The sequence below is a fragment of the Dama dama genome, chromosome 19 (assembly GCF_033118175.1).
Source record: "Dama dama isolate Ldn47 chromosome 19, ASM3311817v1, whole genome shotgun sequence".
Lineage (NCBI taxonomy): Eukaryota > Metazoa > Chordata > Mammalia > Artiodactyla > Cervidae > Dama > Dama dama.
The window spans coordinates 6,481,749-6,509,623 of record NC_083699.1 but is presented as its reverse complement, the minus strand read 5'-3'; the positions used below and the strand labels follow the sequence as shown (position 1 = coordinate 6,509,623).

General features: G+C 36.6%; 1 protein-coding gene across 19 annotated transcripts in view; it reads right to left on the bottom strand.

Moving 5' to 3' along the window:
- The window catches only part of MBNL1 (muscleblind like splicing regulator 1), a 209,834-nt gene that overhangs the window by 125,977 nt on the left and 55,982 nt on the right, over positions 1-27,875 (bottom strand). For 16 of the 19 annotated variants that reach the window (XM_061168142.1, XM_061168141.1, XM_061168151.1 and 13 more), the window contains exon 2: positions 26,514-27,500. The exons of 2 other annotated variants lie outside the window; for them this stretch is intronic. In XM_061168142.1, the coding sequence (XP_061024125.1) occupies positions 26,514-26,687 (174 nt within the window). In that variant the 5' untranslated portion in view covers positions 26,688-27,500. Of the gene's footprint in view, positions 1-26,513; positions 27,501-27,671; positions 27,696-27,875 lie in introns of those variants that run through there. One more of the 19 variants, XM_061168146.1, reaches the window with a different exon arrangement.

Below are 27,875 nucleotides of genomic sequence, written 5' to 3'. Positions count from 1 at the left end.
TAGATGCTCATCTGAGCGATCTATTCATAAAAATAATTTGCTGTGATAATTGAGAAAAAGTTGAACATAAGCTGGGAATTAAGTGATACAATGAAATTATTATCAATGTTGATAGATTCGTAAATATGTTATATTTAAAACAAGTTATTAAGACATAAAGTTCCTACATACATATAAGTAAACTGATAGAATGTCTGAGATTTGTTTTAAAAGTTATCAGGGAAACAAGAAAACAACACCAGGGACAAAAGGTATGTGGAAGGTAATAAATGAAACAAGACAGACAAAGTATTCATAAAATGTTCACATGGATGCATGCATACAAAATGCTGATTGATACATACACAGAAGGTGTTGCAATATTTCTCTAATTCTGTGTATGCTTAAATATCACCATAAAAAATTTTTTGGTTTTGTGTTTTTTTAATTTTTTAAATTTTTATTTTTTTAGTTGGAGGATAATACCATAGTAATTTCTTAAAGCTTCCCAAAAAAGGGAAAGAAAATGAAAACAAAGTATTGCCTATAAGAACAACCAAACTTTCTTCTGTATTTCTGACTCAGAAATAAAACAAAAGCAAAACCTGGTTGACAAGCTAGGCGCTGCTTCTTAAAACTTGATCTGACGGACCTAACTCAATTCATTTATATTTGGGAACACAAAAGTCTGTATCTGTAACAGGGAAATAAATGACCTTTCCTACTTCAGGACAATGTATATATGAACATAAATTATAAACTTAATTGGCATCCATGGGGTTGCAAAGAGTCAGACACGACTGAGCGACTTTCACATAAATATAGATACCGTTATAAAATGCTTTCTTGTTGACCTTCATGTCACACGGGTATACTATCATCTCTTCAACCAAATAATAAGGTCTTTAGCAGCAAAGTCTCATATTCCTTCAACCAACAACCATTCAGACATTCTTTTCGATGGAGTCTACTACGTAACAAGTATTTCACTAAATGACAAAATCACGAAGGTGGTACGTCACATGTCATGCACGGAAATCCAGAGAGGGAGGGAGACGCAGGCAATTAGAATTCAGGTGCCAAAGGCAGTGATGGAGACATGAGCCGGGGGCATTACAGAGACAGCAAGGCGGGATAACAGCATGGCCAGGGCGGGCTTGAGGGCAGCTTCTGAGACGAGGTCATGGATAAACTAAATCTAAGCATGAAGAAAGTGTGCAAAACTCATATAGGGAGAGAAAAGCTCTACGCAGAAAAACGGGGAAAAAGAGAGGACATTAGGTTGGGACAGCGAAAAAGGAAGGCTTCTAACCATAGAGCGCTGAGGCTAATACTCATGGTTAGAGGCACTGAGTCTCAATCAGTGGCCCTCTGGACTAAGCAAAATGTTAAGTACTTAGTAAGGAATCAATAAATACCTATTAATTAAAGTACAGAAAGGTAAGTAGTCATACCACTTGTGTGTGCTCACTGTACATCAAGCATTTTGCTATTAGACTAAGGAAAGTATATTTCTCATCCAACGTCACACCCATCCCAAGGCAGGTACACCCTCTCTTACAGATAAGGACACCAGGACACAGAAAGCAGAAGTAATTTGCTCAGTCACTCCACTGGCAAGTGGGATAGAAAGAAACTATCGGGAAATAAATGAAACAGCAGAGGAAGAAGGTATCTGGAAAGAAAACTCTCCATGGCTATTCCACATGGTCAAACAATTGTTCAAAAAAGAAGAGATAATTCTATAACCAGTGGGTGCTGCTAAGTGTTTAATAAGTGGCTTTCTGAGGAGGGAGCCATACCATTTGCCAATTTCCACAGTGCAAATCCTCCCACCATGGCCAAGTTTCAGCTGCCGACATGACGTCACTTGACCTGGAGTTAGGAAGAGGTCTTAAGTAAGCCAACTCTACCACACCACTCCCTGAAGCCTTCAACAAGCTATGCGGGGAGACAGCTGAATCAACAGGCTATCCACATGATCAGAAGATAAGAAGTAAATCAGAGAAAAGGAGCCACTGCTATCTCGTGCTATCCACAGACTCTGTACATAAGCAACATTCAATTTATAGCTGAAATTAATGAGCTCCTAAGGTGTATAATGAAATATATGAAAGGCAATGAGAATGGACAAGTAATTCATAGAGATTCCTCAAGGAAATATACATTGTATGTGAATGACAGAGTTGACACTAAAAAAGTATTCTTTGTATGTGATTAATGAAGAGTGGCTTAGTGAGTGATTCCCTGCTAAACTCTTCCTCCCTCAGGGACCACACAAGAGGATTTATTTCTGACCAGAGAAGTGGAAAACTGAAAGCATGGTGTAGGGAAATTATTCAATTTTGGTCAGCAACAGTCACTACAACCAAGAAGAGAAGAGGGGGATTGCTTTTGCATACCATGTGCTTTACAAGTTACCTACCATGTAAAAGGGGTAGGATGACACCGATCAGAAGAAAGGAGGGGAAGAAGCCAATTACTCACAGATCTAGATGTATCTTATCTACATTTAAAGAACATACTGAGATATGTAGAAAAGGAGTTCAAATTATCAACATTAGTGTTATGTACACCATTGATTTGAAAATATTCCTTCAGGTTATCCATTTAACAATAGCACTGACCGAATAAGCACAGTTAGATGAATTTTGCATTTGTATAAAAGGGAGTTATAATGATTAATATTAATATATCGATCCTTTCTCCTTATAAAGTTCATTAATCACTTAACAAGTGTCCAATAAATAAATATATCTAGATAAATTATAAATGAAATATAAAATCTATTTTTCACACAGAATGCGAATACAACGTCAAAGAAAAGCAGCTGGTGACTAGCAGAATAAAAGAGATAAATTCTACACTAATGTGTTATAGAGGCCTAGCAAACTTTTAAGCGAGTATATACCTGGTTTTGGTTCATGGTATGGACTGCAGCCTAGGCAGTTCAAGTCCTGGCTTATATAGACTCCCTAGGAAAAAAAACGCAATCCATGAGCACTGTCTTACGCTACCTGAAAGGAAGTGAAAGTTGCTCAGTTGTGTCCAACTCTTCGCGACCTCATGGACTACAGAGTCCATGAGATTCTCCAGGCCAGAACCCTGGAGTGGGTAGTGTTTCTTTTCTCCAGGGGAGCTTCCCAATCCAGGAATCGAACCGGGATCTCCTGCATTGCAGGCAAATTCTTTACCAACTGAGCTATCAGGGAAGCCTTATGCTACTTAATACACATGGAAAACAAAAGCAAACGATGCTTCTGAGCCTATACGTTGCTTTCTGATGTTATCGTCTCAATAGTAGGTCCCAGGCATCTTTTATTGGGTCAATTTAACTATTGATTTCTACTCATAATGCTTATCAGCAGCAGAAAAAATGTCACTTTTTCAGTTCACTGCCTTAGGGAGAAAAATTCACAGAATAAATGATTAAAAATGAAAAAAATCAATCAGCAATATTGTTACCTAGTACATAAAATAACTCCAACAACCAATTTGCCTACTTAACTAAATGGACCTTTCTTCAGCCCAGTTACTAGACTGGGATGAGACTACAGGTGTGTATTTTTAACTTTGTGATATCAAGTTGAGAAGCGAAAATTCAAGTGATTTTGCTGTCCTACATACAACGCTAGTTTTCATTTCTTTGAATGAGAGAGGCCGTCAAAGAGGTGTCTATGTCAATTTTTAATGATATGTGTGGTCTACTGCTATACAGTAAAAACTAACACAACATTGTAAAGAAACTATACTCCAATACAAACTATTTTTTTAAAAATGTGTGGTCTCTTACAACTATAATGGTCATAATTAGTTTAACTGCTTTTTGTAAACCTTAAGGGCAAGAGCAAGAAAGGTTATGGCATGGATCAACAGCCACTATTGTAGCTGGTATTCCACATTTTGTTCCATTTCAAAGTCAATACAAGTAAAGTCGTATTTACTGGAAGCTCACCACGTACTGGGCCTATGGGTGAGCAATGGTGATTCTAATGACTAAGGCAACGCCTTTGCTTTCAAGACAGCTTCTGGACAGAGGAATGGATGTAAAAACTTAACTACAACAGTCTGTCTATGCTAGGAGCACCACGGAGTTCTAATGTCTCTTTCCTGAACTGTATTCTTATGCAGTAAAATCACCTAGTAAGTAATGTATATGTGTAAGTAATGTGTATGTTTTCATAGTTCTGAATTATGGTAATATTACCTGGTTTATTAGAATCATATCTAAAGCCAGAATGGATAGACTTTAAGTTAGGGATTAAGAGACTATCCTAGGTGAGAATATGTCCAGATTATAAAAAAATAATAGAACTCAAGGTAAAACAAATTATCACCAACTCTTCCAATCAGTTTAAAAGTAGATCCAACTGTGTGTTGTTTTGAAATTAACGTGTTCCTGTGTGCTATACAAATAAGAAGACAGACTTGAAAAACAGAAACACAGATTTGCTGATTTAAGAAGTTTCTTAAAATGTGGGTGATGAAGAAGGGCAAACCAGGCTCCCTAGAATGTCTCTTGAGCATTTAATTACTTCTCAACTTGCAAGATTAGGAAATTAGACTAGCAGCAAAATCATCAATGAACACAGGAAATGTAGTATGAGGGTGTTCTCTTTTGAGCACTGTAGGAAGAGGCTCACTGATGGAGACAGTAAGCATTGCTTACGCTGCAGGGAGACGCCCTGCAGAGCCCATATCCCGTTAAGAGTATCACCTTCTCTGAAAGCATACTTTGCGGAAAACACACAGACACACACACACACACCAAATCTAAAATAATGGGTCAGCAGAACTCATTCTCCAAGAAGACAACATTTACAAGTTGTGAAACTCCTTGAAGAGGGCCAATAATTCTCAAGAAATAACATATCTTACTACTCAAGTGGAGACGGCAGCATTTGTCACCAGCTACGTAATTACTCCACTCTAACCCTTAATGAGCCTGAAGCACTAAATTTTTAATCCCTCCTGATGGTCCTCTTCAAAGTGGATAAATGGAGGTTTCCCCTCAATCAAATACTTAATTGCTAGGACTACGGGCATCGGCACACAGTCTGGATCACTTCTGACTCACTAGAACTTCTCAGTTCTTTTTAAGATAGCTCCTGTCACGCAGCTCCTAAAAGCATTGTTAGAGGGAAGAAATAATGAGCAAGTGAACAAGTGGCAGGACCTAGGCATTTATACTTTGGGGAAGCTTGGACTCTCTTTTCTGCTTAGGTTGAAGACTTGTTAACACCATAAAGGTTTCACACTTGGAAGACAAAACCTTTTTGTTTTACCTAAAATTAAAGTGTGGAGAATTTTAAGAGCATCAGAGTCATGTGATCTACTGACAATATCATGTGTCTTTGTCATTATTATTAGGTCTACAATAAAAAAGACAGTTATAATAGTTGCAGTCTGGACCTCAGAATGTTTCCCCGACACTAATCAATGCTCTTCTCAGTATCCTCAGGAGAGAGAAAGAAAAAGGAAAAGCAAACACTGATGGTATTGGTAGCCTGGTGGTACTGCTTCTCCCCATGTAACCTTTGAAGAATAAATTAATACTGTTCTATCTACGTGTGATACTTTCCCAACACACCATGCTAACTAACAGTGAGTTAATACTGTCACAAGAATAACTGTGTATTGTGCTACTGCCCTGACCAATTACCATTCCCCTCGGAGACATGGGCTGTCCAGACAACACCCGTTATCAGAAAGCCCAACCACGTCCTCAAGTGCTGCTTGCACAAGATAACATACAAAACACGGCAGAAGTGCAATAAAGGCCTGTTGAAGAGACTTTCATCAACAGAACACAAACAGTCTATTAGGGCACCAGAGCAATTTAACTGGATGAGTCCTACCATAAATGAGGGGTGCCGGATTCCTTAGAGAAATAGTTTAAAAAGAGTTTTATATCCAACAAATGTCCTATTATACGAAAAAAAAATTTCTCTAAGGAATTTGAAAGCACATAAAATCTGCTCACAATTATCAGCATGGTCAGGAAGAAACGCTGCTTTCAATTCACTGAACACCAAATGCCAAGGACATTCAAATCACCGTACATAGAGAGGTGATCAATGTAAGCTTCTCCTTCTTAAGGAGTTTGTCATCTTGTGGCAAAAAGAAGCATGAAAAACTGAACTGTAAAATCAGGTATAATGTGATTTATTCTGTAGTACATAAAATGGTAGGAAAATGTAGAGAAGACAAGTTATTCATGAAGTATGTCTCATCTGATAATCACTGTATAACGAGGGCCTCTTATGAGTAAGAGACACGAAAGAGAACTAATAACTCATCTGTCAACTGCAACCACAGGTTGACTTCAGATATAAAAGTTTAACTAAAAATATCATTCTATAAAAATCAATTGGCTATATAGAATGTAAAACACAGGATATTGTGTATTTTATGATGTTAAATTATGTTAAATCCAATACATCCTTTTGTTAGTAAATTTTGGTACAAAGTTAGGATTCCCTTTTTTTTTTTTGGAGAATCTACTATTAAACAGCAAAACACTATAAACCTTTAATACTGCCAGTAATAAGGCATCATGTTAAGTCAAGAAAGCTATGCACCTTGATGGCAGCGAACAGCACCAACTCGACCTTAATTAATAGTAGTTATCAACCAAGTGTGTCATAGGCTATTTTCATAAGATGAAGACAGCTTATTCCAGTTTTTGCTGTAACTAACTGACCAGTCATATTTAAGCATCCTGGCAATCTCAGGATCTTCATGAATATGATGAAACTCTAACCCCACCAGTGGCTCCTCAGTTTCCTAATACGAAAAGCAAGTGGATTGCAAGACATCATTTCTAAAACTCTTCCAACTGCAATCCAAAGAATCTATGGATCACTGGAGTTCAATGCTGAAAGTGATAAAAGAAATTCTGTCTAAATATCATGCAAAACCCTTGAAGATTCCATGAACAATCTTTTAAAATGTAAAGAAAAAAACAAATCTTAAATTTAGGCAAGAAAAATGTCAGGTATTTTCAAGGAAAAACCCAGCACCTGAAGTTTTTATTCTTGAAATGTTTACAAAGTTTAATTGTAGTGGAGGCTTGACTATTCAGTGATTTGCCCCTACAAGTGTTACTGTAGTAAAAATGCAAGTGGAACCCTAGATGAATCTAAATTTTCTTTCAAGTTACTACTTGAAAAATGCTAGAAACTCTTCCAACACTACAAATAAATATAAGGGTTAGCAAGTTATTTTCCAAATTTTAAATATTAACCTGATACTGAAAAATCATAACAATCATGGGTACTTAAGAAGCTAGAATCTGTGAATGATTGCAATGTCTTTTTTTAAATCTGTATTTTATTTCTGTTCTTCAAATTGACATACTAGCTACTCATGGCTTAGAAATGAGATTTGCAGGCTGTTCCTTCCAAATATCTATGTAGTGATGATAAATCCAGTGATTAGAATCCATCAAGTTCACATGAAGCACTGTCACGGGTACAAAAGCTGCTGCTGGACAATGCATCTTTTCAAACCACTGAAAACAGAATCTGTAAATCCACAAATGACTGATTTTCCACCAGTCAAGTCCTGTGCCTGCATGCTAAGTCTCATCAGTCATGTCCAACTCTCTGCAATCCCATGGACTGTCGCCTGCCAATCCCTTTTGTCCATGGGACTCTCCAGGCAAGAACATTGGAGTGGGTGGCCATGCCCTCCTCCAGGGGATCTTCCTGACCCAGGGATTGAACCCACATCTCTTATGTCTCCTGCACTGGCAGGTGGGTTCTTTATGATCAAGTCCTATTTTCACTCAAATGCAGTTTAGAACCACAGAGTGGAAGACACCTGAAGCAACTTGGTAAACTTAAAACATTTCATCTTTAATTTTATGATGATGCAGTTTTATATGTGCTCAGTTCAGTTCAGTTCAGTCGCTCAGTCATGTCCGACTCTTTGCGACCCCATGAAATGCAGCACGCCAGGCCTCCTTGTCCATCACCAACTCCCGGAGTCCACCCAAACCCATGTCCATCGAGTCGGTGATGCCATCCGACCATCTCATCCTCTGTCGTCCCCTTCTCCTCCTGCCCTCAATCTTTCCCAGCATCAGGGTCTTTTCAAATGAGTCAGTTCTTCGCATCAGGTGGCCAAAGTATTGGAGTTTCAGCTTCAACATCAGTCCTTCCAATGTGCTACTGGAAATTTATTTTTAAAAATAGTTTAAAAATACAATGACCAATAATCTGCCAAGGTGATGGAGTTAATGTGCATAAGGGTGTTAAATAATTTCCTACTGAAGTTCAAGACAACATTCATTAAATAACTGGAAATGTATGAAGCAGTATCCTTTTAAGGAGTTTTGTTATAAGGTAAACACATTTTAGTGATTAAATCGCTTTCAGAATGCTGGCAACTCCAGATTTCATTTTTCTTCCATTGGTGATCTGTTTTTCTAGAGAACAGTTACTAAGAAAAATATTTTTCAGCTAGTCATGAGAATGACTTCCTTAGAAGTCCTTTTCTTTGTACTATTAAACAGTCTGGAAAATTGCTTGCTTGACTCATTCATGCTGTCAAAATATACTACAGGCTAAGGCTGACCATCAATTTTCCCTGCTTCCTAGAACAACACATACAAATTATGCATGAAGTTCTAAATGGCATTTGGACTTTTAGGATCACTTTCATGTCTTGATAGTTTATAAAACTATACCTACCAGGCTAGTCTATTCACTTGCTATGCCTAAGGACTGCCTCTAAAGAAAGAAAAGTTTCGTTCATTTAAATCCATGATCAATTAGAAATTCAAAGACAAGATATTAGAATTACTTCAAGATTATTATATTGCAATTACTTGGAGATAATAAGATGAAACAATATGCAAAAATACAAAATTCTTTACAAAAATAAAATAATTACGAGGTCAACCAGGTTATCAATGAAACTCCATATTTGTTGATATATAAGAAGCTTAAAAGTAGCATTCTTTTATCAACTGTCTAATTTTTTGTAATTAATAGAAGAGATATAACAAAATGGAAGATACATATCAAGACTGAAACTTGCTAATTACAATCCTTTTTTTTTAGGGATAAAGAATGTTATTTTAGGAGAAAAAAAAATTTTTTTTGTATCCAAAAGTTAGCAGGGACATTAATGAAATAAAGTGACTCCACTCCACATTCTAACCATGAATAAGACATTAAGTAGGTGAGAAGGTTATTTCACTTTTTTAAAGTCATGTTTTCAAATTTATTATTGTTGTTTAGTTGCTGAGTTGTGTCCAACTCTTTGCGATCTCATAGACTGTAGCCTTCAGGCTCCTCTGTCCATGTAATTTGCCAAGCAAGAATACTAGAGTGGGTTGCCATTTTCTCCTCCAGGGGATCTTCCCAAACCAGGGATAGAACTCAATGTCTCCTGCTTGGTAGGTGGATTCTTTACCACTGAGGCACTGGGGCAGTCCTTTCAAATGAATCCACAGTGCTAAATCAGGAAGCAAAGTCAGCTCTATATGCAGAGTCTGGAGCATATGAAGACTTTCAGATGATTTTATTGTTGGAAGAAAAATATATCTCCTATATGGATTCAGAAGTCACGGCAAAAATACTACACTCCCTGAACCTCTTAGCAGTTTTTATTAAAAGACTAGCTGTAACCAGGAGCACAGAGCTTTTGAAAATATATATCTGGTCATGTCTCTCGGTTTAGAGGTTCCGAGTAGGTACAGATGGTGGGGCAAGTGGCAGAGGTAGGAAAAAAATATACTTTCCAGGTCTTTTTTGCTTTGTGCAGAAAGCCTAGGAGAGTACCTGCATACAGCAGGCATGCCACGTAAGCTTTTGACTTACATGGAATTAAGTGGCTCCTACTGTTAGTATGGTGGATCACTAAGCAAGGGAAAGGTTTGGGGCGAGCAGGTATTTGTAGCAAAATGGTCCAACTGGCACCGTCTCTGACACACTCTCTCCTTTCAGTGCTGAGGTTTCACATTTCTACTGTTCAAGTTCCAAACTGGCAGGTCCTTTGAGGTCAGGGTTTTAATAGGCATTTCCAAAAAGCCAGTTGTCATTGTTTGCATTCCTTCATTTTTTCAAAAATCATATGCTAGGCAAATAAACCAGAGGTGACAAAGGGTTAGAGATCAAAAAGCCCTGGAAGGTATTAACATGGGGAGAAAGTGGTCCTCTTTCAATCATCCTGAAGCAAAATTTTGAAAAAGTAAACACACTTAAAATTTGAGGCTATAATGTGACTAGGAAGGATTAATATGGAATGCCTTTATTAACCTGAAATTACTATCATTATTAGTATTTAAAATTTTTTTCCAATCTAATATTTCTGTAAGAAATGTGTATGTGTGCGTGTGTGTGTGTGTGTGTGTGAGTGAGTCAGTGAATGCACAAGTACCTGCTCTTAGACTGTTGATATTATCTGTAGAAACTTGTCTGCTGGAAAATGTTTCTTTAACTTTGGTTTGGCTCCTACCTTGGAGCTGATGGGAAATAAAAACTTTTCCATGGATTAGAGCCAAATGTGCTGCTAAAACAAAAGGTAACATTCATTAGGACCATGGTACTAATGATCTCATTCTGAAGGTTAATTTTTTTCACATTAATGTAGACTGTCTGAAGTTCAGAAAATTCATACAATTAATGTCAAGGAAAACAAGTAAACATCACCTCATTTTAAATGTAATTGTTTACACAGACAAATATTTTTAGCTAAGAAACATGAAATAAATGAGTAGATAAAAATACCTCAGTTGATTCCCAGTTTACTCATTTAGCTTAATTTTCTCTCTGCAATATACCCCAAATTTGAGCACCTACACATACATACACATTCCATTTGTTATTTCTACATATACCCAATAACACATGGTTTCAATATGAAACCATTCTTAGAAAGAAGTGATTCTTTCTCAATAAAATGTGAGCATCCAAGGGTGTTAGCTCCTTTGATTTTTAAACAAAATACAGGGGGGAAATCCCAGCACTTACACATCTGCTAACTCAATATAATTGACCATTTAATGCCAGGAATGACTTACTACACAATTTTTGGCATCTTCTAAAATGCTGAGAACAAATTTTATGATCTCTACCCTCAGAGGTCCTCCTGTACTTTCTCTTAATTATTTCACAACATGTGAAAAGCCTAAATAGGCAACTCAATTAAACAGGCTACAAGCATCTCTTTCAAACATATTTTATCTTCTTTTAACATCAAGTAATGCAATTAACTCACTGCCACATACTAAATCAATACATAGCATAAAGAATGGGCAATAATCAATAGCCTTAACAAGAAGGCAGTGGCATGGCTCAATAAATCAAACAGTAAATACACAACTCATATTCTGAAACAGAATATAACAAAATTTACACCAACTACGAAGGAAAACCCGTAGCCAGTCACAGGAAACCACTAAGCCACACCAATCCGGAAAAGAGTAATACCAGGGAGCCGGGGCACTTGTCCCCATTCATTTCTAACCAAAGTGAAAAGTCTCAAACTTGTGAATTAGGCCAGCACGTTTTAAATATCTTGAAGCAAAAGAGCACATTTTACTGGACTAGAATGGGATTCTTATAAATTCTGAGTAATATGAAAGGGGGGGAAAATGAGGATGTGATAAATGGAGTATCTTGGATATAAATGTTGCTTTACACCTTTTAGGACATTAAGGGGTAGATGCTTAACCAACTAAGTAAGTTTACACAAGTATTAAAAGAACAAAGTAGGGATAGAGCAAATCATGAAAAAGAGACTTTAATCCTTCAATACTTTACTAAATAAACATCAATTTTATTTTTGAAAAAAGTCCTAGGTAAGTCTTTTAGGAAGAAATTTACATAACTAATATACATTTGAAATATCAAATGTGAACTATTCATTTTAGACCACCACAGAGCTAAAGAGGCATTAGTTTCAAATGAAATTACATTTGGAATGATGGTTACAATTACTTTTTCATTCATGGATACCTGCATTTAGGAAATAGCTTTTCAGGCACAATGATATAAATAACAACTTATTAATATCACCCCAATGAGCTTAAGGGGCTTCCCTGGTGGCTCAATGGTAAAGAACCCATCTACCAATGCAGGAGATGTAAGTTCAATCCCTGGATTCGGAAGATCCCCTGGAGAAGGAAATGACAACCTACTCCAGTATTCTTGCCTGGGAAATCCAAAGGACAGAGGAGCCTGGAGGGCTACAGTCCGTGGGTTTGCAAAAGAGTCAGACACAACTTAGTAACTAAGCTACAACAACTACAACCAGCTTGAAGTCAAGGGGCACACGGGCTGGAGGTTAAGAGATGTTTTCTCTTGATAACAGGCAAACGAGTAAGCTAGTATGTGATAATGCAGATAAAAGTCGCTTTTAAATTTTTAAATCAGAAAATGAGTAAGTACCTATAGCACAATATGCAAAATAATGAGACATCTCTTCTGACATAGGGAAGTTCTTCTTTTCAGGGGACGATAACGTGACCACATTCCAGCATTCAGACAAGAACATCACGTGCAGGTACTAGGTATGGAGCGTTCACACTGCTCAAGATGCTGCATGGAGCGATGTACATTATGTAAGGGATTTCCCTGAATCCTCACAAACCTTCAAAGAAGGAATCATTAGTCTTGTTTTATAGAGGAGGAAACTGAGACGTAGGGAGTTAAAGTGATTGGCATGAAGTCATTAGGAAGTGACTGATGGAGTCAAACCCAGACCCAGCTGCCTTTATGGTTTTGGCGCTTAACCAGGTCTTACTCTGTCATGAAAAGTTTTTAACTTACATACTTCTGCATATGGTTTTTGCAATTATTATGCAGATGCTACTTTGATTAAAAATTCCAGGGTAGCATTGGGACCAAGTAAAAACTATCTGTGGCAACATTACTCTTGGCACCAATATTGATTTGCTATAAAATACTACTGTAAATTTCATCCCAAGGAAAAGAGTATAGAGGCCAATCTAGACACTCAGAAAACACCAAAAAAAAAAAAAAAAAGTCACTAAAGCAAACTAATGAAGAAAATGCCCAGAGAAATGAAATCAAAGGACAAGGAAAACTGCTCACCTTTCCCTGTGATCAATTTGGTTCTAAACACAAAATAAGTTTGACTTATATACCAAGGGTGAATTTATATCAATTCAGTTCAGCCGCTCAGTCGTGTCTGACTCTTTGCAAACCCATGGACTGCAGCACACCAGGCCTCCCTGTCCATCACCAACTCCCGGAGTTTACTCAAACTCAAGTCCATTGAGTCAGTGATGCCATCCAACCATCTCATCCTGTCGGCCCCTTCTCCTCCCGCCTTCAATCTTTCCCAGCATCAGGGTCTTTTCAAATGAGTCAGTTCTTCTCATCAGATGGCCAAAGTATTGGAGTTTCAGCTTCAGCATCAGTCCTTCTAATGAATATTCAGGACTGATTTCCTTTATATATCAAAAACAACTTTGGTAAAAACGTATCTAACTAGCTGTTTGAAAAAACTGACATATTCAAGAAAATGGCCAAAAGGTATTAAGCTTCTAGTCATTTAAGGAAAGCTTCCCTGTAACACCAGCTCTTGATGTTAAAGGTTTTCTTTTCCCTTTTGTCCAAGCTGTCATTCGTCCAAATGAAACACTGTGTGAGAATAACTATATATCTCTCACAGAGCATTTTAAATCATATAATGAAATTAATATTTGAGATACTTCTCTTAAGAGTTCAATGCAAACTAACAGTTACTAAACACTCAGGCAGTCCAGAAATTTGATATTTTTAAATCCACGTTTTTTCTGAGTGCAAACATGCTCTTTTTACTACATCATGAACAAAATGCAAACAGTGATTCTTCTATTTAGTCATTTTTACTTCAACTACAAATAACTCAAAAGCCTTAAAAACAATGTTGTGAGCAATTTTAAAATTAACTATTCATGTGAAAAAACTTTCCTCTTACTGGACACAAGTACTATGCAAATATACAAAGAATTAAATTAGCTACTAAAACATTACAAGCTAAGTTTTAAAATACAATATTAAAAGTTATCACAAACACTTAAGTGTGACCTACAATAGGAAGATATATAATACAAATCATTGTCAAAGAAGTGGGTGAATGGTTTAATCTAGATTTCAATTTCATATAGTACAATTTTAAAAGACTTTAGAAAAGTTAAGTCTTTTTGTTTCTAGTATTATTAAAAATGCCCAGTGAAACTCATGAAATATTAAGAAGGAACTCTCACTCGTTTACAAAATAGTGTCTCATGATTCTATGCATTAGAAAAATACCAATTATACTACTTCTTGAATAAAAAAGGATATTTAATGTAAAAAAAAATCATAAAGATAATTATATAACAAAAACCTCCTTCTCTGGTGCCCTGTACTTCACTTCCAAGCTTTGTCTTAGAGTACTGAAATTTTTGGGTTTTTTTGTTTTTTTTCCCCAAAGCAGCCAATTTTGCTTTTCTAAACTGTTTTCAGTCAGGCATAATTATTAAAACTCTTCCTGATCTAAGTTTTAGATTCCCTATGTTATCAAACTCCCAGTTAAAATTTAGTATAAATTTCCCATTTTAAATTAAAAAAAAAAACAAAACCTTATTAGCAATTCTTCAGGGATTTTTTTTTTTTTCTGAATTAAGTAAAAGTGTGAGTGATCATGTTTTAAAAAGTACAGTTGTCTTAAATTCAGGTAACTACAGTTTCTCAGCAAATATGCCTAAGTATACATGTTTGTCATTCTAATATACAGACTCACTAATAATTAACACTATATTTTTGTATGCAAAAGTCGCTATGCAGTGCTTCATAACACTGTCAGCTTAAATGAGTTAAGCTCAGAGTGAAGGTTGAAGCATAGGCTCTAAAGATGGATTGCCTGTATTGGATCCCAGTTTGGCCACTTCCTGGCGGTACAAATTTGCATAGGTTACCTAATCATTCTAAGCCCCAGCATCTTATCTAATCAACAGATGATTATCAAGTCAGGCAAGTAAAATTAACCATTTCTGCATATGAGTAAAATTAACCATTTCTGCCTATCTCACCGAAGAATCAATCTAATTCAGGTTTATCTTGCTGAATTTTGGAATACGATGAATCGTGTACAAATTGTTTGCAATGTAAACATATTCTACTAATACAAGCACAGGGGTTCTCTGGCAGTACACATAACCAGAAGTGGAACTCATCCGCTCTTCCCACACAGACTACGCAATTGTTTCCAATGCTTTTCACAGCAAACCTTTCAGACATACACAAGGACATTTAACATCAACTTACATTTTACATGGGGAAAGTTGGATTCTTCTGGGAAATTTTAACATTGAAAGACAGAAGAGCTAAAACGATGTTTTATTATCCTATGATCATTTTAATCTTCACCGTACTTCTCAGAAGCTGGAACGTTTATAGTAACCACTAGTCTATCAATAGGTTTCCCTGGTGGCGTTGGTGGTAAAGAACCCACTTGCCAATGCAGGAGACAAAAGAGACTCAGGTTTGATCCCTGGGTCCAGAAGATTCTCCTGAAGGAGGGCATGGCCACCCACTCCAGTATTCTTGCCTGAATAATCCCATGGACAGTGGAACCTGGCGGGCTTCGGTCCACAGGGTCACAGAGAATCAGACACAACTGAAGCGATTTAGCACAAACACAGTCTCACAGAGTCTATCAACACCCTAAAAGGCTCTGTGTTATTCACCGACTGCCTACTGCAATGCCTGGTACATAGCAGGTAATAAATAATGAAATTGGGAGGAAGAATGGGCTGCTTTCATTAACTGAGATGCAAAGCTGGCAAATACTTTGGTCTGAAATTTTTTTAAAGGCCTAAACCTTCAGTATAAAGATCTATGTTTAGGGTGAAAATCTCTCCTCCAGCATTATTCCTCTTTATTGGGGAATACAGAAGCCAAGAGTAGCCAATGAAGATTCTAAAAAAACAGTAATAATATTTTTGCATTTCTCATTATATGTAGTTAACCTACTATATGTATGTTATATGTCAAGGTACTATATGTCAGTCATAGTTTAAAGATTTTGGAGAAGCTACTTAAAAAGACTCTATCATGCAAGAACTTGTAGATGATTCTTCTTCAATGTGGACCTGACTCTTTTAGTTTATCTGAGTTTAAGATGAGTTTGTTTTCTTGTTTTTGGAGTTTTCTTTTTTTAATATATTGGTGTTTTATGTGTACATTTATATTCAATTTATTACTGTGCTATGATTCATGGAAGACAATATCTGACAATAAAATTTCATGATAGTGAAAAAATTTAATAAATAAAATCATGATGATAATCTTTTTCTCATGGCTTGATTTAGATTTCATTAGTTTCCACTTAGTCATGAAGAGATATGAGGTAATGTGAAGAAAGATGGTTCATTCAGAACACAGATCTTTCTTAACAGGATTCTTTATAAATAAATGAATTCTTTAGTTATTTCTTTCTTCGTGGTTTATTTCTCAGTTGCCTCCCTTAAAGGGGAATTGTTTTATGAAGGGCAATGTCATCTAAAAAGGAATCTTATTTTGGGCATGATAAATTTGGCTCTCTTTTTCTCCAAAATATTTTTTTTTAACTTGGCCCATTTGGTAAGTTAACACTGTTTAGTTATAAAGACTTCCTGGGATTGGAAGATGTTACTAGACTTATTTGCAGTCTATGAACGATTTTAGAATATTAGATGAGCAAAGATATTGGAAAGCAAATAATCATCTGAATGCTGTAACATGGAAAAGAATGAATTACAGATGTAATTTATCTGTCACAAGCAGATCCTAAACACTGATTATGTCCATACTTGTGCACAAAATTGAAAATGATAGAAAAGCTTTCCAGCTTCTCTAACATTAATTTTTCATGTTTTACTTTGCAAAATTTACAGTCAACTATTAATAGCAGATGCTTCTTACCTTATCTGAGAACAGCCTGGACTTAAGTATAAGTGATTCTGAAAACCAGAAGCCTCCACCCCATGTCTGAATTTAATGCAGGGAGACAAATTCTAACTTAAAATGCCTGGGGTCCTATGGAGTCTTGAGAAAAGAGTTTGGGATCTGAATAAATAGTGAGTCTCAACTGAACAAGTTAAAATTTATAAACATTGTTGAACAAACTGAGAAAACATCAGAAGAATCCTTCTGGGCCTAAAACTGTGATCTGGGGTTAAAATATAGGTGGTTTCCAACAGACCAAGAGTGGTGCAGAAACAGCTGCCCCAGGCTGATGGCCTGTGGCTATGGGAACTCGCTTATTGGGGATTCTCTCTAGTTCTTCTCTTCCCAATTGTGGTCTTGGAATTAGTAGTTATGAGAAGGAAGAGAGGAATAAAAGGAAAGATAAACCACTGGAGACATTTCTCTCTTTTTTTCTTAAGTCTCTCTTCCACCGACCCTCCAACTGCTATTGAGAAGTTCCCCTCCGAACCCCACCACCACACCTAACACACTGGTCTCCCTTTTAGCAATCTGTCCCTGGAGGGCTGTGTTTTTAATATCTTCCTCTGACCTAAGAAGTGTTTAAGTTACACTTCTTGAATTGTGAAACTCCCATCCCCTATCACCTCCTAAACATCTTTGTTCTCATATCTGCTTCTTTATTGCTGATACCTTGAATATATCCTGTGATACAATGGCAAAAAAACTTTTTAATCTAATATTTTCACTATCCACCTATTTTTCCCTATTTTTACAAGTAATTAGAAATGGTATTAAAAACAAAGCTATGCTTTTGATAATTTTAGAGAAAAAAAAAAAAGAGGATGGGAGAAATTTGTTCATTAATATGAAGTTCCACAGTGGAGCAGACTCAGGACCAAAAACCTCTACATTCGAAAAGAAAGCAGGTTGAGCCCTTAGAAAAAAGAAAAGTTACCTGGAAGACATATATCAAAAAAGTCTTCCCACCCTGGGGAAACTTTAGACGACAGCCCCTCATCCCATGTTGTCGCTGTTCAGTCACTAAGTTGTGTCCGATTCTTTGCGACCCCATGGACTGCAGCACGCCAGCCTCCTCTGTCCTCCACTTTCTCCCAGAGTTTGCTCAAATACATGTCCATTGAGTCGGTGATGCTATCCAACCATCTCATCCTCTGCCTCCCCTTCTTCTGCCCTCAATCTTTCCCAGCATCACGTTCTTTTCCAGTGAGTTGGCTCTTCGCATCAGGTGAACAAAGTACTGGAGTTTCAGCCTCAAAAACAGACCTTCCAATGAAAAGGGTTGAATATTTCCTGAATATTAAATAACCCTCATTCCATACTCTTGTCTGTAGTCACTATGCTTCTGAGCCACTGCCTTGCTGAAAGCCAGCTCTGGGGCAAAACAGGCCAAATGTGGAACTGAGAAAACCTATTGCACTGGCTTGCAGAATATGTCCGGGAGTTTGGGAAAGGCCACTTCTCCTGCATTTGGCCCTGGTGAAATTGCACAGCCCCAAACTGAAACTTGAAATATAGTTTCCCATTGAAAGAGTTTAACAAAAGCAGTTGGGGGTCTATGACATTAATATTACTTAAGATGTATGATGAGATGGTATTCACAATGCTTCTGGGGACCCTCCTGGGTTTAATTAATAATCAGAATTTCCAGGGTACTATTTGTACCGGACTATAACTCAAGCATCCGATAGGTTACTCAGGCTTCCCAGGGTTGGACTAATGACTTAATCACACTGCTCCTGTGGGAAAATGCTTTCTAAATGATTAAAACTTTGGAATATGGGGTTTTTTTTTAATATACATTAGGGGATAGCTATTTGGTTTATACAGTGACCACTTATTTAAGATGATTAATTCAAAATGTTTTCCTACTTTAAAGAAATATATCTGAAAGTTGGTGGCAGCATTCTTGCTGTCATTTTGTGTTCACTCATTGATTCATTTGTTGACTTAAAATATAATTACTTTTGAGTATCTACTGCTTTAGGCCCAATGCAGCAAATCTGCCTGAAACATTAATTTTTATTCTAAAGCACTGCTGTTCAGGTGTTTTCTTTGCTGAATCTTTGGGATGTGGATATATAAATTAAGAAGTAATGTTTTACAGGACAGTTGTTAAAAGCATAGGCAGTGAAATGAGGTTACCAGGCTTGGAGTTTATCTTTTACTGGTTGAATGACTTTACACACATCACTTAACTCCTCTATTCTTCAGCATGACCATCAGAAGAATGACAGTGATACTGGTAACTCTTCAAAGAGTATTTGTGAAGACCTAATACTATGAAAAAATTAAAAGCACTGAAAATACCAACCATCATAGAATGATTTTTAATAAATAATAACTGATTTCATTTTGCTTCATACAGAGTAAGTAAGAGTAACGTATCTCTGCAGAAGAAGCAGAAACAGGAATCAGAGTAACTACAGCTTCTTTTGTCAAAATCATTTGAGACCTGTTTTTTATGACTTACATTCTTGTTATATTCCAGTTACAAATATTCACCTGTGCACATAAATATATACCGGCAATAGGAAAAATAAAGCAAGCAATTTTTTATTTATTCTGCATTAGTAAAAATCAATCCATTTGTGATATGCTAGATTTTATTGACTAACTACATCATGATTTCAAAGGGGGAAAAAAAAAAACTCTAGCTAGCCAGGACAGGAAAAGTGATGACAGGTTTACCAAGATAAGATACAAGTTTCTCTTCAGAAGTGATCTCTCTTCAACTACTCCCATACCCAGGTGCTTTTCAGGGGGAGTTAGTTGATTCTGGAAGTTTTCTGGGGGAAAAATCTCTCTAACTCTCCCATCCCAGTGACTGCCCTCCTGAATATCCATTTCCCTCCTCCTACCTACACTACCCAGAGGCATGGTTTCAATCAGGGCAACAGTTAAGAATACAGTTTCCAGCCCTCCCTGCTACCAGTAAAGAACCTAGGATAAATCACTGGGCAGAGCTCAAAAGACTTTTGCTAAAAAGAGCCTAAGTGGACCAGGCGGTGGCTTTTTTGCCCATGGCTCTTCCTGCTTCCTAGAATGCAGATGTAATGGCTGGAGCTACAGTGGCCATCTTACAATTTTTAAATAAACCTGTGGTTGGAAGGCATGTGCTCCTTGGGACCTAAGGGTGAAGAAATCTAAGTTCCAGTGACTGCAGAGTCATCACATAGTCCTGGACAACCTACTCAAATATAAATCCTTAGTTTGTTTATGCCTTGGGCTTCCCTGGTGGCTTAGTCAGTAAAGAATCTGCCAGCATTGCAGGAGACCTAAGTTCAATTCTTGGGTTGAAAGATCCCCTGGAGAAGGAAATGGCAACCCACTCCAGTACTCTTGCCTGGGACATCCCGTGGACAGAGGAGCCTGGTGGGGTATAGTCCATGGGGCAGCAAAGAGTCTAACAAGACTGAATGACTAAACCACCATCACATGATAGAGGAAAGGCTTCTCTGTTACTCAATGTTGAATGTAGTTCCTTAAGGACAAAATGTCTAAATAATTTCTATATGACTCCAGAGAGAAATGTAAAAAGGGATCTGAACCAACAGTTCTGATCTTGGGCATATAAGAAGCTGGAAAGAACTCGGGGATAACACAAGAAGAATAATACTGATCAGACATGGCCAAGGCTGAAAGATATTCAAGAGAAGGCCTTTCAATCAAATAATAATGTGTAAGGGGTTATAACTATTAGAATTTTTCAAAACAAGTCCTTATAATACATAAAGTTTTATCTCTAACAACAAACCAAATGCTATCTCAAAGTTAAAATCTGTCAAAAATGTGCCACAAGAGTATAAGTAACGGTGTAGGTGATGTGCATTTGATATTACTTGTATAGGAAAAATAGTATTTAAGCTCTGTAGTTGTTTACCATAAATAAATTTTGGAACAAGATGTCCTGACCAAAATTACTCTTGTTTATAGTGAAATTCACCAAGAAATCGCTATTCTAACAATCTGTTATACTTTAAGCAACTAAAGTATTTCTAACAAGCAACTTTTCAGTTGCTTTTACTGAAGCTTTGGCATATTATTAACCAGCATCTGGGGAGGGAGATGGGAGGGAGATTCAAGAGGGAAGGAATATATGTATACCAATGGCTGATTCATGTTGAGGTTTGACAGAAAACAACAAAATTCTGTAAAGCAATTATCCTTCAATTAAAAAACAAATTAATTTTAAAAAATAACCAGCATCAGTACTAAATTAAAGACTGTCTACTTAGTTACCCATTTTCACTGACATAATTTTTGGCCTTGTTAACATAGAAATTGCTCCCCTATCTACAAGCACAAAATGTGTTTCTGCTAAAGTTAGGGGGAAAAAAAAAAAACACTTCAAAATTTGCTCAATAGGATCTCTTTGTAAGAAAATAAGAAGCTTTGTTTAGGTCTGTGGGAAGGCAGAGACATTGCTCAGCATGAAAGGTAACAGATTAGCGATGTTGATAGCTGAAATCCTCTACTTATCCTTGGCAAGGAAAATGACAGCATTTAAGCTTCCCAAACTAGGTCCCGAGGTGTCTGTGCCGAGTCTGAGAAACATTCAATCTCTCACCTCTCGCGTGAACTGGGCGCATGTCACACACTTCCTGAATACAAGATTCACCCCACGCTGCACAGGCTCTTTCAAGTCAGTAACAGCCGTCAGGAACAGCCTCACTTGTACATGGAATCATTTTGAGACCATTTGCGGAATCAGACTTTTGTGTATGTTCAGAAGTACAATTAAAGTTTGAACTCGATTATAAGTGCCACATTGCTTTAGGTTTAAACTGTTTTTAATTTTGCCGCACACAAAAAATGAAACAAGATTAAATACAAAATAGAAAAAAACAGAAGTGTACCAAAATCTTATGAAGGGAAAAAAAAAAAAAAAAAAAACTCGCTCCAGAATGAGTGCCTTACCTATCATGATTCAAAACATGCCTTGAAATTTGTCCAGAAGTTTAAAAACCTTTACTCCTTTACAAATATTATTCTAAAACAGTCAAACCATAGAATATAAATAGGTAAATGAATAAAGTTGCATTACCAAAGCAGCTGCAGCTACTGAGAATTTCATTAAAGAAAGGTTCGTGTCAGAGTTGATGATGTCACACTTGGCACATTGACGGGGTTCTTTACAAAGTTGTGGAGTTTCTGCTCAGAAAATTTAACTTTAACATGCTACACACACATTGTACACAAGTTATGCTCAGAGTTAGCTCATCTCTTAAGTCACTGGAGGGTAATGAGGAAGCCCTGTCATCCTGTCACTGAAACACACATCGAATATGCACCTAGAGTTCCATGTACACAATAGAAAACTCTGTTAAAGTTCTAATATCACATGGCAGGCGCCCTTAGCAAAAGAGACGGCGACAACAAATTCTAAGTAAAAGTTATTCCAATTAAGAGCCTACTAGATCCAAGTTTTAATTCAAAAGTAGATGTTTAGCCTGAAACTTGCAGATATCGTTTCGTCAGGATTATCAGTTAAACTGGTTTAAAAGACATGACAGAAAGATTATGCCAGGATTTGGAGCAGCAGCAACACAGGCAATGGCTAAGTTGAAGATAAAACTGTGCTAACAATGGAAGATTTCTAAAGTCTAACTGTAAACAGCTTGAGACCACTTTATTAGGTCCATTTACGTCTGTCCCCACATAACCATCCAGAAACTTGGTCCAGAAACTTGGTTTATTTGTATTACTAACTTTGGGTTTTCTAGTTGTTCATTTACCTGTATGTTTACTCATTGTGTGTCTTCTAATAGCTAATTTTATTTTTTCACATATTATGCCATGTCTTCAGAGGAAACTTAAATGCATCTACCTGTGCCCTTGATTCCATGGCACTTTGTAGTAGAATCTGGTCTCTGATGTGTCTATGATAAATCTGATCAGCTGGACTAACTGTACACACAAACATGTATAAAATGAACAATGAATGATCCTAAACAAAATTGCCTAATTTGATAAGAGAACAAGGTACTAAACTTTTCAAAGGTAAAAGAGTTTTGCCAGATTTTGGAAAATAAATACTAAAGGTTATATTCCCCCTCCCTCAACACCTGAAAGATAAATGGATATTTGAACAAAGAATAATTCCATAAGCTATAGTGTATTTCTGTGACCAGAAGATGAATGAAAGCTTACTTTTTTGATAATATAAAAAACTTGGCATCATATTAGAATACATCCTGTAGGCTTTCTTTATAACAACTGTCTTAGTTAAGAAATTATTACTAAAGAAAAAAGGTAACTTGCCATTAACTACTCTTTGAATCATCATTTCTGAAACATAATATTCTACAAGCAGCTTATAGAATTGACATTTTCCTTTCGATATATTTCTCTTTCAGTATCCCTTTTATAAGCCATAAGGGAAAAAAAAAACCCTCTTCATCATTAAATAAAACACCTTTTCTAATGTTCAGAATACCAAAAGCAATAAAACACTCAAACCGCTAATTCGTAAAGAATTTAATTCTCAACATGAATATACTTTGTTGTAAATTGATACTGCAAGTGCAAAAGCAAAATTGAGAAAAATGAAGCACTTAGAACATACGATTTAATTTATAAATGAGCATTCATATTATAGCTTTTGTTCTATTTATTGCTATCTTTCTATTTCATGACTTGTTTCTGTACAATATTCCTCATTATTATATATTCCCATTTTATTTAGCAACACATACACTGTGATTCGGAATTCTATGTTTTCACGTAGTAAATACATCTAAGTTAATTATTTAAACTTTAAAATCACCAGTATGTAACTAAAATGCTACTATAGCTGATTTTCTTCCTATTCCCTTTAGAATATGCCAATTTGATTTCTTCTACATAAATACTTTCTTGAACTGTTCGACTTCTGTTTTTAATGAAATGAATTCTCCTCCTCTCTGTAGAAGTCTGCTATAAACCTAAGTCACCTGGGAGCCTGGCCAAAGTCTGAAACAGCACAGCTGAAGGGTACAGCCATTTCCCAGGGTCCTCTCAGAGAGTGTTTGGTTTGCTTTCCTAACTTGCTAAAAATAGGAGATTACACAGGCTACCTCCATCTCAGGGCTCAAGAACTCACAAAAGGCTGGACTATGGATTGGAGCAATACATAGAACACATTTTATTAAAGAAGTCAGGATATTACAAGTTTTCTGAATTCCTTCCGTTTACTCTCTGAAACAATACAAATGATCTAGCGGTTACTGGCATGGAAACCTCATAATGCTCCCAAATTTCAGAACTTCAGGCATGAGTCACAGAATTACTTTAACTGTTTTAAAATATGTTTTTGATCTATTTTAGCCACAAAGTCTAACACAGGAAGACTACTACCTAAAAGGTAGGATTCTAAATACTGTATCAAGAATCACATGTGTTAGCTACAAACATACACACATATAGATGAAACATGGTCTTTGAAACATGAATACCTAATTAACACATTCCAAAAATTTTAAATTAATTTTTAACAGAGTCATTTCACTAACACTTAAGAAGCTGCTGTCATTCTGGGGATGAAGCTCCACTAGAAATAAATCTGTGTTTATTTTTCTTCTTCGTATTTAAATTGAAATATTTTACTACATTTTAGACGCTATAAATTAAATTTCAGTTTCTCTTAGAAAGAACAAAGAGTATGGACGTTTGCACTGATTAGCTGCTACAACCAGTTCATTTCAAAAGTAAATTTAAAATCTTAAAATTGTTATTTAAAAAAGTCCTTGATGTGGCAGTTGAATCTTGTTAACCACACAGCATGTCATTAAGCAATGCTGCTGCTTTGCTCAAAGGGGGACTGTTCTGTGGCCACAAGTGAGCAGCAACTAAAAAAATATTTTGAGAGGGGAAAATAGCAACTGAATTTTAATGCTTCACAATGTTTCCAAATGCCGTGGAGGCAGGTCTTCTGTGAAACCACTCAATGTCACAGCTAAGTTTAATGTCCTTCGTTTTTCAGCTACCAGTGCACCATCAACTGTCTATGGGATTAAAAATTGGATTTACTAGTAATTGGGTCAAAACAGGGTTACTTACGGACAAAGCTGGTTATTGACAAGCATAATTAGCCTTTTGCCCCTCATTTTATGGGTCCCAGTCTCTAATTACACCTAAATTCAGTCGGCAGAATTTAGGATGACACGGTACAACTACTGTGTGCCCTTCATGGATGCCTTTCAAAAGAAGAGGGAAAAAAACGCCCAGGGGTAATTTATAACTTTTGTTTACTGATCTTTAGAACTATGTCATTAAGAACAACCTAACATTATATTTTTCCCGTTGTTAATGCTTTCTTTCATATTCTACTTTGAAGATAATATCCTTGAGTCTTTGGTGAAAACTTTAGCAAAGTGAGGAGCACAAACTAGACCAAGAAGCAATTTACTGAAATAGTAAACTCACAGCTTAACTCATAACACTGGGGTGAGATGTGAGTTAACTTATGTGTTAAATAGTTCAGTTAATTCTCCCCTATGGTATGAAAGAAAAATGTTTATAGCACTTTTTTTTTTTGCATCAGACAACATATGTCTATGAAACCTTCACTTCTATATATCTGTCAAAATGAGAGCAACCTCCTTCTCAAAGGTTCAGAGTAAATTACACCTGCATATTAATATTCAAAGGTGATTTAATTAAACCAAGTATGTACAGAGTACCTAGGAATCTTCACATTTGCAGTCTTGACCTTACACATCAAAATAAAGACATGTATGCTATCTTTTAAAAGATTCACTTTCAAACTTGAAACCTGAAATACAAATCCAATGATATTTTTGAATGTCAAAATACACTAAAGCTAGTATTATGGTACCCACAATAGCTAACTGTTTACAGCCCGGCTGATACTGTTACAAATAAAAAATAATAATAATCAGGAGCTAACAGAAAATAAACTGCTAAATTACTTCACATTCGAATTTTAGAAACAAAAAGTCCAATTAATAATAGTACTTTTTATAGAGTTTCCACTGATTTATAAAACTCACATTCAACGAAGTTTATGCCTCTGATAGTATACTATAAGAGCAATTCAGAACCTTACTTCTAGTTATATTTTTCACAAATGCATTGCTTCTGGCCTTAAAATAATATGCTCATATAATAAAAAGGAAATCCATAATGTCAAAATATTAATATAAAACGTCTACCCAAGTTTAGCTGACAAAATCTGCTTTTCTTTTACAACTGTACAGCACGTTTTCAAACAAGCAAAAACAAACCATCCCCATCTAGCCACTGCTGTAGCCTCATATACAGTCTACGCTTATGCTGACACATACATGTATCTATATTTACTATTTCTCTAGACTGACTTAGCCATTACTAAGTAAAAGTATGCTGACACTTTCTGCTCTAGAAAAAAAAAGAAAATCACAGCATTAAAAGACAGATAAAAGTTATCATAACAAAGTTTGGCCAGACTTGGCTCTATTGCTTCTCAATAAAGCCCCCCACCCCAACATCATAGATAGGAACACACCGTATAACTAAAACTATTAACAAAGCAATCCATAATTCCAAACTCAGCGGACTGCATGTCCATATCCCCTTTATTCAATTATTGCGTATCCTTAAAATAATATAATATTTACTCACTTTCAATGAATCAAAGCAGGCGATTACTCGTCCATTTTCAACTTGGCAGCTTTTCGAAGGATGTGCAAATTTACATTCCGTGTCTGGCCGTGAGCAAGTCCCCCTTTGGAACTCTCTACATACTTCCAGTGTTAGCCATTTTGTGTCCCGAATTGGTGTGACACTAACAGCCATGTTTAGATTTTACAGGTAGTTAAAATTTTCAGTGAAACCAACAAACCCAACCCCCCTCAAAAAAAAAAAAAAAGTAACCACCAAAAAAAAAAAAAGTGAACTGATAAAACTGTAAAATGATGAAAATGTCCCCTTCAAAATACTTTTCCCCCACTCCCTGCTTTAAAAGTACATGGAAAATTGTGTTCTCAATATCAAGGAAAAGATCTCCCACTAGAAATTCACAGCATGAAACTGTTAATTCAAAGAGGTTTTGGTTTTTAGAGAAATACTAGGATCGTAAGTAGATGAACGTTTAAAAGTAGGGCCTCGAATCAGCCTTGTGCTCTCAGTAACCCCTTCCCAGTGCCAATTTGGAGCCCAAAATGCAAGCATGAAAACGTGGCAGACCCTCTGACACCGAATTTCCAAGCTGCTTTCAGCAAAGTTGTCTGAAAGGGAATCTCCTCACAGCTGAATTTGCAATGGAGTTTGGTGGTGCAATCGGTATTGATTAGTTTGGCATAGACAGATGCAGCAGTTTAGAGCAAAATCGAGAAAATGATTTTGTTTTTCCTCCTTGATTTCCTGGCAGAAGATATCTTACTTTTTCAGCAAACTTTTCTTTTAAAACTAAAGCAGCCTAGGGCAGTGCCAGATACTCAGAGCTTTTCTCTTGATTATAAGTAGAAATGGGGGTGTCTGGGCTAGAGGTGGAGGGTGGATGTACTGTCGTCACAGTCTAGCTGGCAGCAAGCAAGGCAAAAGCAGAGACTGCTCTAGAAGCGGTTCCAAGCAGCAGAGACGTCAGGAAAGGCACTTCTTAGTACCAACCTGTAGAAAAAAGAGATAGGTTAAGATTTACTAAGTAGCTCTTCACTGATGTCCTAAGACAGTATCACAACCTTGCCATGTGCTACCAGACTAAGTCATATTCAAGCCAGCCTCCCTCTCTCTCCCTCTCTCTCTCTCTCTCTCTCTCACACACACACACACACTACTTACAGTGAGGCATATTGCAGCCAGCCATCGTAGATTTATTAAAAAAAGGGGCCGTTTCCCCTTGTGAAGCAATGCATGATAGAGAGATAACCAATCACAGACAGTGTTGCAGCAATATTCTGGGCAGAAAGCCAATAGTGTGGGTTGTCTTATGAAAGGTCGCGCCTGTCAGACGTTCATTACTATGCTATAAGCACAGAAAATGTC